The sequence below is a fragment of the Alosa sapidissima genome, chromosome 21, assembly GCF_018492685.1.
Source record: "Alosa sapidissima isolate fAloSap1 chromosome 21, fAloSap1.pri, whole genome shotgun sequence".
NCBI classification, from domain to species: domain Eukaryota; kingdom Metazoa; phylum Chordata; class Actinopteri; order Clupeiformes; family Clupeidae; genus Alosa; species Alosa sapidissima.
In genome coordinates, this window is record NC_055977.1 from 17,451,714 (window position 1) to 17,464,223 (window position 12,510).

Genomic DNA, 12,510 nt, shown 5'->3' on the forward strand with positions numbered 1-12,510 from the left:
CTGCATGTGTGTGTGCTCTCAATCTCTCTTCTGCGCATACAAAAATGTGTGCGTTCCATTCCACATAGTGCACAGTTCTGCTGCATTTAGTTGAACAAATTTATTAATGCAGTTAATGGGCTACAGTGCAGTGAAGAGTTGGGAAGTTATGATAAGCCAACTTGGTGTAAATATTTACACAGGAGAAATCCTCTCTCTCCTTGTAGCTGTAGCCTGATGGTACAAACATGTCCGTACACCTGCAGGCGCCACTGATACCAGAGAACAAATTACATTTCAGATACTTCTAAACATTCCTGACATCCACAATTATATTGTATGGTTATTTATCATTTTGTAGATTGTATCCTTTATTTGTAGTTTCAAAGTTAACAGTATAAGTAAAGTTAATGGATTGAAGTAAAGTTACTGATGAAGTTTCATTATGGGAAATAATTACATTGAAATGGAACTGTTGCTACAAGCATTATTATAATATTTATGTTAATTTTAATACTGCATCTCTGTCAAGGTTTTTAAATGTTACATCTCTAAGGCTGTTATTCAATTATTGTACATGTCATCTGCTGCTAATAAACTAATGTTAAAGATTGTTATGGATTAAGGATTAATTGGTAACAAGCCCTTATTTCTGTAATTTGTGACTTTTATGTTTTACTCCCTTTCACCTCTTCAACAACATATCAGTTTATTGAAATCTGCAAAAGCCATTAACTGTTCTATTTTAAAATAAAATAGGCTTATTCAACGTTTGTGTGTATTTTTTTTTTTTTTCTGAGAGTTTAAAAATTAGCATATGTGTAACAGAATATGGTGCTCAGAGATTAAATGCCCCTGATAGTTCACTTTTACACCAAATTACCCACACAATAAGCATATTAAGCAGTTTGTAGGCTATGTAGGCCTAGTCGAAAAGGAAAATATTAGGCTACTTCATGTGGGCTTAATTTGTGAGGCCAGTCAGTTTAGTCAGATTTTTTTTCTTTTTTTTTTTTTTTTTTCGCATGTCCAAATTTCCGTCAAGGATTCCCGGGACACTGTAAGACCGGGGTACACGAAACTTGGTGGGCATGTAACCCCACATGGATAGCATGGAACCTCCTGTTTTCGTTTTGATCTGTAATCAGATGGACTGGACCCCCAGAAAGGAGGGTAGGGCAGACACAGTTTTCTGTGAATATCTCGAGAACCGTAGGGTTTAGGAGGACCATTTTTTTTTTGTATGTTGATCTCAAAGGGCCATGTCAACCCATTCCATAACCACTCATTTCATGTATAGCGCCACCTAGTTAAACACAAAAAAGTAAAACTCATTTTTTTGTGTTGTAATCGCAGGTATCTGTGACCTAACATAGTGAAAACTGCACAAAATTGGAAGTGTAAGATCATTATGACACCCTCTGAATGCACGCCAAGTTTCGTGGAATTCCGTTCATGGGGGGCCACACAATAAATTAATTTATGTTACTATACACCAACTGGCCCGTAGGTGGCCGGAGACAGTTTTCTGTAAATATCTCGAGAACCGTAGGGCCTAGGAGGTCCACCTTTTTTTTTATGTTGGTCTTAAGGGGGCATGTCAACCTATCCCATTACCACTTATTTCATGTATAGTTAAAAATTAAAAAGCAAAACATTAGGTGTTTTCATCACAATATCTCTGGCTGACATGGTCAAAACTGCACGAAATTGAAAGTGTAGGATCATTATGACACCCTCCGAATGCATGCCAAGTTTCGTGGACTTTCGTTCATGGGGGGCCTTACAATAAAATAATGTATGTGTACATTTAGTGACCGTACACCAACAAGGATTCCCGGGACACTGAAAGACCGGGGTACACGAAACTTGGTGGGCATGTAAGCCCACATGGATAGCATGGAACCATCGCTTTTCGTTTTGATCTGTAGCCCCCCCCGCTGGACTGGACCCCCCGAAAGGAGGGTAGGGCAGACAAGGTTTTCTGTGAATATCTTAAGAACCGTAGGGCCTAGGATGACCAATTTTTTGCGTATGTTTGCCTCCAGGGGTCATGTAAACCCATTCCATATGCACACATGTGCATAAACAGATACACACGCACATACATACATTCACAGTAATCCTACAGTACGTATGACACATACTCACACAGTAGACATATATACGCATGCATGCACATGCACACACACACAGGCACATAAACAGGCAAACACACACATGCACACACACACACCCACCCACACACCCACACACACATAAACATAAACATGTACACGCACACATGCACACAATTCAAGAATTTCTCAGAATTATGAACAGGCAAGATGGGGGTGGGGTTGTATAAAATGTATATTACATGTGAAATCTATGAACTAATCATGTTTTGGTACTTGTTGTCTAGCAGATACCAGTGAGAATTGAGTGTGCATAATGCAATTCAGTGAGACAGTTAGAATCATATATGCCTTTCAGCGTGACTTATTTTTGTGGAAAACATGTGCTGCACACAATTCAAGAATTTCTCAGAATTATGAACAGGCAAGATGGGGGTGGGGTTGTATAAAATGTATATTACATGTGAAATCTATGAACTAATCATGTTTTGGTACTTGTTGTCTAGCAGATACCAGTGAGAATTGAGTGTGCATAATGCAATTCAGTGAGACAGTTAGAATCATATATGCCTTTCAGCGTGACTTATTTTTGTGGAAAACATGTGCTGGACTGGGCGGCGGTCATATTTTGTACCGCTCTGCGGTACATCTAGTTCGTATAATGTTCATCATGCCATTCATATACTTCTTGATTATTTGTTTTTTTATTTGTTGATATAGAGAACGTTTTGTTATGGCAAGTCAAATGAAAACAAAGACCAGGTGGTTTAAGGCTTTGTAATTTTACACTTAGCCTACAAACTTGTTTTAGGCCTATAGTTCAGCAGTTTCATATAACCATCGCTTTCCGTAACTCTCATTTTAAGGACGTCATCCTCTGACTGTATCTATCTGATGCACACAGCGCGTCAGGATGATGCTGCTGTTGGCCAGCGGTCCAAATCTCTCACCGCATCTCCGCAATCATTTGCATATGAATCTTAGATACTGCCTACCGACCAACCATAACGCAAAGCATTCCAAAGTCCCTCCCCTGAAAGTCATATGCTCATGCTGTCTTGCTTTCCAAAGAAACAAGGTGTGTTATACGCGCCAGAGGAGAAATACGGACATCATTCACTGAAAATTGGTAGGCTATTGCAGTATTGCTATTGGAAACATCAAGCAGCAAGCCTGAGGTTAATGAAAAAAGCTTAAAAAAAGAAAAGAAAGAAAAACACGCCACCATGGGCTGCGCTGGATTCACCTGCTCAAAGAATTCCCTCTGCGCTCTCAACATCCTCTATGTTGTAAGTAGCCCAAGCCATATCAGAAATGTCCATATGGTGCGACTTGAAGGCAATTTCAACGTCGTAAGATAAATAACAATGTTTGTGGTAGGGTCAAGATGCAAATTGTTGTAAACAATATAGGCTACTTGTCCGCAGAGGGAACGCCGTTGTATCAATTATTCAAAATGATTCATTGTCTGGAATTAGATCGACGGTCGAAGGCCAACAACGTTTCGTGTTTCAACCAGGGTCGGTCGTGCAAATGTTTGAATTATACAAAATCAGATGCAAAACAAGCTGTCGTTCCCGTTTCCTCTTACGTATATCAGGGAGAAAATTCACGTCCTGCCTTTGTTCGTGGCTCAGCCCAGGCCTAACTGTATCCTGCTTTATCTAACTTAAACTAACACAACGGTTAGGCTACTTCGCCGATGGTTTTTTTTTTTCCAGCGCTCTATTAGATATGCTGGCCTGCATGACACTTAACCACGTGGCTTGTTATGCTCTGCTCTGAAGAATCCGTGTCAGATAAATTTGGACACTGCAGTTTTAGTTAACTGTTTAAATTGTTAGATTTTACTCCCTTATGTTGACCTAGTTGCAACTGACTGTGTTTGGTAAGTGGATAGGGCACAGGGCAAGCCAGTGATTGCCAGTAAGGTCAGATGTCCACAGGCCTAATTAATGTATCGTGATTGCCCTAAAGCCTACAATTTTTTTTAATGAATCCATACAAAAGAAATGTACCTATTGATACACACTCGCATATCAGGACACAGTTTTTTCCCCATCTCTCTTCCATTTTCTCTCTAGATGGTGAGCTTGCTGATGATCGGAATCGCTGCCTGGGGGAAATGGTTTGGCCTGGTGTCTAGCTTTCAGGTGGTGGGGGGCGTCATCGCTGTCGGGGTCTTCTTGTTCATTGTTGCTCTGGTCGGTCTCGTTGGAGCCATGAAGCATCATCAAGTCCTGCTCTTCTTTGTATCCTTTCTTCCCCTGGAGGTCTAGTTGTTTTAGTTTTGTAGGTCAGGTGATCTTCAGGGCACCAACTCAGTATCATATTTTGTTGAATTATGCAGCTGATGGAGGACATTGTACCATCAAAAAATGATAGTTTTATTTAGTTCCATTTTAGTGGAAGCAGGATAGACTTTAATTCACAATGATGCAATAAACCTTTATTCACAACTGAATGGGCGGGGGGGGGGGGGGGGGGGGGTGTGTCACTGGGACACTTGTGAATAGGGCACTGACAGAAGACACTAACACATATCTGAGGAATGTATGTGCACTCTTAGACTTAACGATGAAAGCTAGAGGAACTGCATTACTTTAGTGGATATCAGTTCTGCCCTGCTAAGTTTCATAGTTAAATACACAAGTAATATGTGACTAATAATAATAATAATAATGAACTCACTAATATAGAGTTGTTGTGTAGTCATATCCCTGGGTTGGCTTTGCTCCCCTACTTGGAAATGTTCATGTGCACTTTTCAGTGATGCATGTGTATGTAACCAGACCGGTGTAGTTGAGATCGGATTTCATACTGCGCCAAAGTGCACTTGGCCCTTGTGGATGGAGGCTGCAATGGATCTCTTCCAATCTGTTTGCAGTCCTGTCAACATGATCAGCTCAGGAATCTTCAAATCATAACTCTCTTTACACATGCTATGTTCAAGTTCTTATAGGATTTAAGGGATCGTGCATTTCTATATTACTAGAGATAAGTTGGAGGTAAGGTCATTTAACTGAACCAAACAAGTGATGCACACAAAATTGGTATTTTTTGTATTGATTTCAGTTGTGCTCTTTTTGGTATTTAGTGGACTTGTGCCTTAACAGCTGAAACACTAGTACATGATTATCCTGTTCATGGTGTTTGTGGTGCAGTTTTCTGTGTCCTGTGCTTGTCTGGCCATCAACAAAGACCAACAGGTACGTATGGCAGAGCAGGACAAGATTATGCTTACAGGCAAGCGTAAGCCCTCTATATGTAAATCACACAGCTATGGACTTCAAGCCTTTAAGCAAATACAGGGCCATTCATGGAGAATGTGGTGAGGGAATGATAACTAGTGGATGGTAGTTTTTCCTAACATACTGAGAGCAGTAAGCTCTACATTCAGTGTTTCAGGCATTCATCCACCTCTTTGACCTCTACCACAATGCTTTCTGATCCAGTTCCGCTTTGTCAGTAATTAAATAATACATGAAAACATAGTGACGTAGTCACTTGTAAGGAGTGAAGAGGTACTAGACTAGTGTGGAGTAGAAGGAGAGTGTGTGAGAGTTTGTATGTGTGCCATCCAAGAGAGTGTTTGTAAGTGTGAATAAGTGTGTGTACTAATGTGTCATTTGTGTGTACTATGCACACTTGAAGGAGCAACTGCTTGAGGTGGGCTGGAACAACACTTTAAGCACTCAGGCTGATGTGGAGAAGACACTGAATTGCTGCGGCTTTCTTCACGTTGACTACAACGTCACCTGTCCTGCAGTAAGACCCTAGAAAACATACACACCCATACAAACTGGGATTACGTTTTTCACAAGCGTATTTAGCAGAAATGGTCAATTTGTCAGGTTGTTGATTTGTTTTTTACTTTCATTTTCTCAACATTCATTTTTATACTGCATACCTTGTGTAGCTGTACCAAAAATGTGTGGCTGTACATTTGCTATAGCTAACCAAACTGATTTTTAACCCCTGTAAGTTGCCAACAAGAATATCCAATATCATTTTATGTGTAGGGACCCAGAGCAAGCCACTGACAAAGTTTAGTGCAGTTTTGAACAATATTACTGGTTAAAAAATGCTATTGGGAAGCGTTTGGCTCACCGCCCTTAGCTAATCCACTGTTTGCGATTTGGGGCTATAGCGTATACTGGGGCAAGCTCTATAGTGGTTGATCAACAAAAAATACTGTCTCCACGGCTTATTTGATGTGTTTTCATGCAGAAAATTAATTTTTCGCCGGAGTCACACTTAAACTGCATTCTGGTGATGGCATAATGACTCGAGGGTTGATTCTGAGCCCTTTCTTCTCCACAGGCCTGTTTCCCTCAGCATTCTTGCTCCTCATGCGCTGATAAGATCCAAGAACACGCAGGAGAGGTGCTGCAGTTTGTAGGTGGAATTGGCCTTTTCTTCAGCTTCACTGAGGTGAGTTTTTTTTTTTTTTTTTTTCTGTCTGTCTGTCTGTCTGTCTTTCTTTCTGTCTTTCTGACTGATTATACACAGCCATATGCATGGCTCAAAGCATTAGTCCAACACATGTGCTCTTGACCCATTTACTCCTAAAATGCCTGCTAAAAACGCCTATAGAATCCTATGGCATTCTAGACTAAATAACCTTATTTCCTGAGGGTTTTCTGAAAACATACAAAAAATTGTCAACGTCTACCAAAATGTAATATCTAAGCCTCTGTAGCACCTAGAAACATGAAATAAAAAGCATGCTGCGCTACGCAGCATCCAGCGGGAGGGTCAATGTTGCTTCATGCAGCATCCAGCGCAAATGGGTTAAGGAAGTGGAGAAAGATTTTTCTTTAAGAATGTGGCTGTATACTGACCTCAGTGATGTTAATGTCAAGCAGTCTAACCAGTTTTGTCTCCTGGACTGCTTCCTCCAGTAGATCACATGATGTTTGTGGTGATCACACCAGGATGTGTTGACTTAATCATGTGCCACAACTGTCCGTATTTGCCATTTTATCAAATTGAAAATGTAGTTGTAGTGCTGCCACCCTCTCAAAGGAAATGTGGCTTCAGTCTCTACCATCTGCCATGAAGAGGGTTGCTTTAAAATCGCACTGCTCTTTCCAAGGTTTGTCACAGTCTGGGCTCTGTGTGGAAGTTGGTACCATCTGTGGTTGCCCATGTATTCTATGTGGTTGGTTGATGCCAGCCAGCTCGTGGCGTGAAGTCACAAGAGTATGATGCCTGACCTGTCTGTCCTCTCACTTTCAGATCCTCGGGGTGTGGCTCACGTATAGGTACAGGAATCAGAAGGACCCGAGGGCCAATCCCAGTGCCTTCCTGTAGCTCCCATCACGGGCTATGGTTGTTATGGTGACCCACCGCTACATTCGCCTGCACTTCTCTGAATCCCTGAACTTTTTTTAAAGTTTTGTTTGGATGTATATAGACGTGCGTGTGTGTGTGCGTGCGTGCGTGCGTGCGTGCGTGCGTGCGTGCGTGCGTGTGTGTGTGCGTGTGTGTGTGTGTGTGTGTGTGTGTGTGTGTGTGTGTGTGTATCTCTGTCTGTCTGTCTGTCTGTATCTATGTGATGTAGTTATGAAGTGGAAAAAAGTGTTTTCTAACTGCTTTGTGTGCTGGATTTGCAAGAGTGCAGTGTGTCTGAGTGAAATGGTTATGTACATTATAATTGTGTTGGTCTACTGAAAGGGTGTTCCTCTTTGAAAACTCCTGTGGAAAGTTTGGCATAAGCCACTAACTCCTTATTACTCTCTAATGACCTAGATAGGTATGGGATAACAGGGTTGAAGTACGATGGCCTACTGATAATGTGAGCTTTAATGGTTTGGGGTTGAAAACTGCTGCTGTACCACTAAAAATAACTTCCGTCATAAAGATATTAGTATCACTTGCGCATGTATGACTGAATGGAAATGACTAGAATATTTATATTTATATCTCCTGGAGAACACACTATCATTTTGTTTTACAGCTGCCTTCGCAGCTCACAAAAACTATGTCAAAAAATGCTTTAGTATTTCCCAACAATGATTGTGGTCAAAGTCAAAACAATAAAATCATCAGCAGCGTTGTCAGATGCTGTTATTATATTATTTGTCTGGAACATGAAGTGTAATGTGTAATTGGCTAGCAATGAGGAAAAGACTACTGGAGTCGAGTGAGAGGGAAATCCGAGTCGAGAGTAAAAGCTCCTCCTTGGATTGAAATCAGATGACCGGGATCTTGAGAGGGCAGCTGTGGGGCAGGTACTAATCTCATTGCAAGGCTGGCTGGCCAGGTGTGTGGCACTAAGCTGTGTTGTCAAGCATGCCTGGTTTTTGTCCCTAACTTAACCCACACAACAAAGGGCACTGATATGTTATCTTGCTAGTAAATCAGAATATCTCTATCTGGTACATGGTGTCGTTTGGCTTGTGTGTTTTTTTTTTTATTTTTATTTTTATTTTTTTTTGTAGTATATAAATGTGAGGAACGATAATGGTAATAGATAGAACTGCTGTCCTCTTGATTGTATGTGTGTGTGGATTTGGCCTCTTGCATGATGTTTGGTGTGAATTATGTGCCCACGTATAAAGGTTCTGTGAACTGCACACCAAAGCGTTGGAAAATGATGCAAAAATAAACCTGAAATAACCCCCCTCACCCCCAGCTCAATTCGTTGTCTGTCACTTTGTCAAGAATTCAACAAATATGCTTTTTGTCAGACTGAAACAAAGGTCTTTCTTCGTTGCTGCCATTTAAACCAATCAGAGACTGACACACTTTCCCCACTCCATAGTCCCAGAAACTCATTAAGCAACAATGACTATGTTTGGCCAGGCTGTGGTAACCAAGCAACTGGGTGACTCAGGATAAAGTATGCCAACTCCAGGGCCCTCCCCTCCCGGATGTTGCATAGTCACACTCCCTAGATTTCACCCAGCGTCCTTTTCCTAAGGATCTGGGCAAACAGCAGTGACATGCTGTGACCGAACTCGAACACCCAGACATTCTTCATACAGTGCTTTTACTGATCACGTTCAGGAAAGTAAATACTAATACAGAGTATCATCTATTACTAAACAGGATCTATTTAGGAACAGGTGTTTCACAAAGTTGAATAGTGTTGACATCCAGTGTATCCCCCCCCCAAAAAAAAACTTTATTGTGCCTTGAACACATTTTAGAATTTCACTGAAAAATGTCTGGATGAATAGGCTTAGTATTCTTTTAACTATTTCCTACATGGTGGGTTATATAAAGCTACTCTTATTCAGGCAAATAAATGTGTAATGCATACTACGACTTTACCCTGAACAGGATATATTAAGGAACTTGCATTTTCTGACTTTCAATCATTTTGACCTGAAAAAAATGTAAGGAACGGCCAAGCCTTGCCCATTCAAAGAATGTACAGAATAACCATGGAACTGATAGTATGTCAACATAGTCATTACAGTTACATTATAGCCATTCTGCAAAATGTATTTGATTATCCATACACTTGGTAAAGCTGATGTTTATTCTCAGTTTTTTTGTTTTTGTTTTGTTTTTATAAATACAGAGTACCTACACCTTCTCCTGTGACCTTTCATGGATCTTAAGAATGGTTTGTCTTAAGGAGGGCTCCACCTGCTGACAATAACTTCTAAACATGTAATTTATTCAAACGTCTCTGTGATGATAAAGGTAGCCCATATTGAACAGTTAATTTGAAGGGTTTTAATAAAAACAGATTACGGACAGGAAACAGAATCTAAAAATGAAATGCAAATGATGGATTGCATTAATGGGATTAATTAAAACAAGAGGTCAAAACATTGTTTGAGAACTTGCATTTATTTTAAAAAGGCATGTCATACATTACATTCAAAAGGAAAATGACAGAAACAAAAACTAAAAACAAAGTTTAAAAGTGAAATATTTCTCCAGTGCTTGGCTTTACATCAGTAAACTGTGGCAGAGTGTGGTATCGCACTCTAGCTCATTGCCTTCACATCAGGGGTGAGGGGGGGTGGAGACGTCCTCAGCCTTACAGCTCTGTCTTCAGGAATTTCTTGGCCTTCTGCATGTTCTCCAACACTGCAAAAATGTGAAGAAAAGAACAGGCTCAACTATTATGAAATGATAATGAAGTTAAGTGGAAATCTCATGAGACCCAGACATGGTCTGTCAAGATTGCATGTTTTGCTATTTAGCATGCAGTCAAGCTCAGCAGAGAAGTATTGCAAGTAACACTTACGGAGTTTGATGTCAGATGGCTCATAGGCGTACATGCGGTTGGCATAGCGCCCAGTGATGTCAGCACGCACAGTCATGGATGGATCTGTAGAGAGGAGTAGCAGCATTGTCATTCCAAATGACAGCCGATAGGAGACAATAGCATTTGCTGGTGTGCGCTACACTTCCTGCAGTTCAGTGCAATACATTACAGTTGTACATGATGAGTCCATCTCTATTACTTACCAACAAAAACGATCCTGGGCACGTACTGACCATCAGGTGAAAGATGCTTGTCAGTGGTTTCATACTGTATGTGGTGGGGCAAAAGAAATGATATTTTACCAAAAAAAATAAAAATAAATAATCATTATCACCAGTGTTTGTATAAGGTACAGTGTGTAAGGTAAGCAAAATGTGCTGCAAAATGTATGTGAACTGAGGCAGTGGACACAACTCACCACAAGGTTGAGGAGAATGTAGTCATCATCGGCTATCTTCTGAATCTCCTTATTCTCTGCAAAGACCTTCTTCAAAGCTGCGGAGACATGAAAGCGGAGGAGGGATTACGTAAGATCCGGGTGCTTTGTCCTGTATGCTGTGCTGAGGACATTAAGCTTTCACTTCGTCCACAGTCTGTACTGCAGGCTCAATGCCAACTAACTCGACAAACAGGATCTCATCAGTCAAACAGGAGGGAGAGTAAAACCTGAAAAGGCGTGTTCGATATAACCATGCATGCCACAACGTCCATATATTACGCAACTCATTTACACAGAACAAGAAGCAGATATATTAGGAGTCTGGGATGAAAGAAGCGTAGCATGTGATTGGAGGAGAAGGGGCCTTACCCTGGCTGTGGGGGCAGTCCTCCAGGTGAAAGATGACCATGAGGGGCTTGTTCCTATAACAAAAGTTTTTTAAGTGCACACTCTGAATGGCACCTGCTTCCTGGTCTATGCAAACATAATAACAGCTGTGGTGTGCTTTTAAAAAGGCAATTATTTACTTTCAGAGTAGACTATTAAACACCAGTATCAGTATGTCACAAAGCCAACTTCGTATATGGTCAATTTGGGAAAGTGAAAAACTTACCTGGATCTAGCCCAGAACAAGGCTTCTTCATATGTCTGGGCCCAGATCAACTGATCACCCCATCCTGAAAAAAAATAAAAATTAAGGATTCCCCCACACCACAAGACATGCCTCAAAATCCTCACAAAAGTTGTATCGTGCTAACATTCCTTGCTAACATATCATGTCCCACCAAGTCTGCAATGCTGCCATCCTGAGCAGCTTGCAGAGTAGCCTTACCTCTGGAGAGAGTCTGAGGAATCCTCTTCTCTTTCTTCGTGACCTTCTCTGGTTTAGCCAGGGAAGAGGACACGGCCACCAGGACCAGTAAGACCGACAATAGTACCTTAGCCATTTCTCACAACCTCTCTGGAACAGAGCAGACAGAGAGCAGAGTTTCAGAGTTCTCACATTACAACACAACAGACAACACTTCCAGAAGTCAATGCATCTCTCTGTTCCTATTTGCATTGCTCTCAGGCTGTCACTATGATGCCATTGCTTTGGTGAGGAGACACAGATCCTCCACTATAGAGAGATACTGATACCCAGCACCAAACAGACAGATCTAAGATAAGATCCAGTGTGAATGAGTGTGTGTGTGTGTGTGTGTGTGTGAGAGAGAGGGGAATAGAATGTGTGTCTGTGTGCAAGCAATGGATGACAGCAGAAAGAGTGAAGCTGAAAGAAGAAATTAAAGAAGGCCCTTTGGTGGCTCTCTTACCTGCTCTAAAGTGGCCCCTTTGTGCAAGCTCGGATCGCTTGGTGGCAAGTGTATTGGCCCGTATGCACCTGTGCAGCCTTTATACACCTGTACACCTGCTAGGTCCGCCTCCTCCCCATCGCTTTTGTTCTCCTGTCGCCTGGAGGAATGGGTGGAGAAGAATTATAGAGCCTGTATTCCTTGACAAGCCAAATAAACTGGTTGTCATTGCTTTCAAACTTGAGTTTTAGCATTCTTTAAATGTCAAATGTTATGGTATATGTTTGATGTAATTGTAAGTGTCAACTATATTGCTCAGGGATAAAAGAAGAGAAGTTTGACTGTACAGGGAGGGTACACGTTAGGATTTTGGCTCTGGTCCAAGGACACCTCAGCAGACATCAGCGGATTGATTTTGGATGATTAGTCCAATCACGATTGGCTCTA

The 12,510-nt window shown here is 41.2% G+C and overlaps 2 protein-coding genes across 2 annotated transcripts; one reads left to right on the forward strand and one right to left on the reverse strand.

Annotated features, from left to right (window-relative positions):
• Positions 1-3,132: 3,132 nt before the first annotated feature.
• On the forward strand, positions 3,133-7,545 carry tspan13b (tetraspanin 13b). Its single transcript, XM_042076970.1, has 6 exons — positions 3,133-3,385; positions 4,181-4,348; positions 5,225-5,305; positions 5,751-5,864; positions 6,420-6,530; positions 7,338-7,545. Exons 1-6 carry the CDS (start codon positions 3,323-3,325, stop codon positions 7,410-7,412), a joined length of 612 nt encoding a protein of 203 aa, XP_041932904.1. The 5' UTR covers positions 3,133-3,322; the 3' UTR covers positions 7,413-7,545.
• Positions 7,546-9,886: 2,341 nt separating this feature from the next.
• Positions 9,887-12,190, reverse strand: agr2 (anterior gradient 2). The gene is made up of 8 exons (XM_042076971.1): positions 12,085-12,190; positions 11,601-11,729; positions 11,382-11,445; positions 11,138-11,190; positions 10,748-10,824; positions 10,533-10,596; positions 10,309-10,392; positions 9,887-10,148 (listed from the first exon to the last, which is right to left on the reverse strand). The coding sequence occupies exons 2-8, from the start codon at positions 11,713-11,715 to the stop codon at positions 10,099-10,101; spliced, it is 507 nt and encodes a 168-aa protein (XP_041932905.1). The 5' UTR covers positions 11,716-11,729; positions 12,085-12,190; the 3' UTR covers positions 9,887-10,098.
• Between the last annotated feature and the right edge of the window lie 320 nt (positions 12,191-12,510).

Coding starts and splice junctions, on each gene's coding strand:
- tspan13b (XM_042076970.1), top strand. CDS start 3,323: ATGGGCTGCGCTGGATTCACCTGCTCAAAGAATTCCCTCTGCGCTCTC. Junction 5,865..6,419: donor ACAACGTCACCTGTCCTGCA/GTAAGACCCTAG, acceptor TCTTCTCCACAG/GCCTGTTTCCCTCAGCATTC. Junction 6,531..7,337: donor TTTTCTTCAGCTTCACTGAG/GTGAGTTTTTTT, acceptor TCTCACTTTCAG/ATCCTCGGGGTGTGGCTCAC.
- agr2 (XM_042076971.1), bottom strand. CDS start 11,715: ATGGCTAAGGTACTATTGTCGGTCTTACTGGTCCTGGTGGCCGTGTCC. Junction 11,446..11,600: donor TCCTCAGACTCTCTCCAGAG/GTAAGGCTACTC, acceptor ATTTTTTTTCAG/GATGGGGTGATCAGTTGATC. Junction 11,191..11,381: donor TTGTTCTGGGCTAGATCCAG/GTAAGTTTTTCA, acceptor CTTTTGTTATAG/GAACAAGCCCCTCATGGTCA.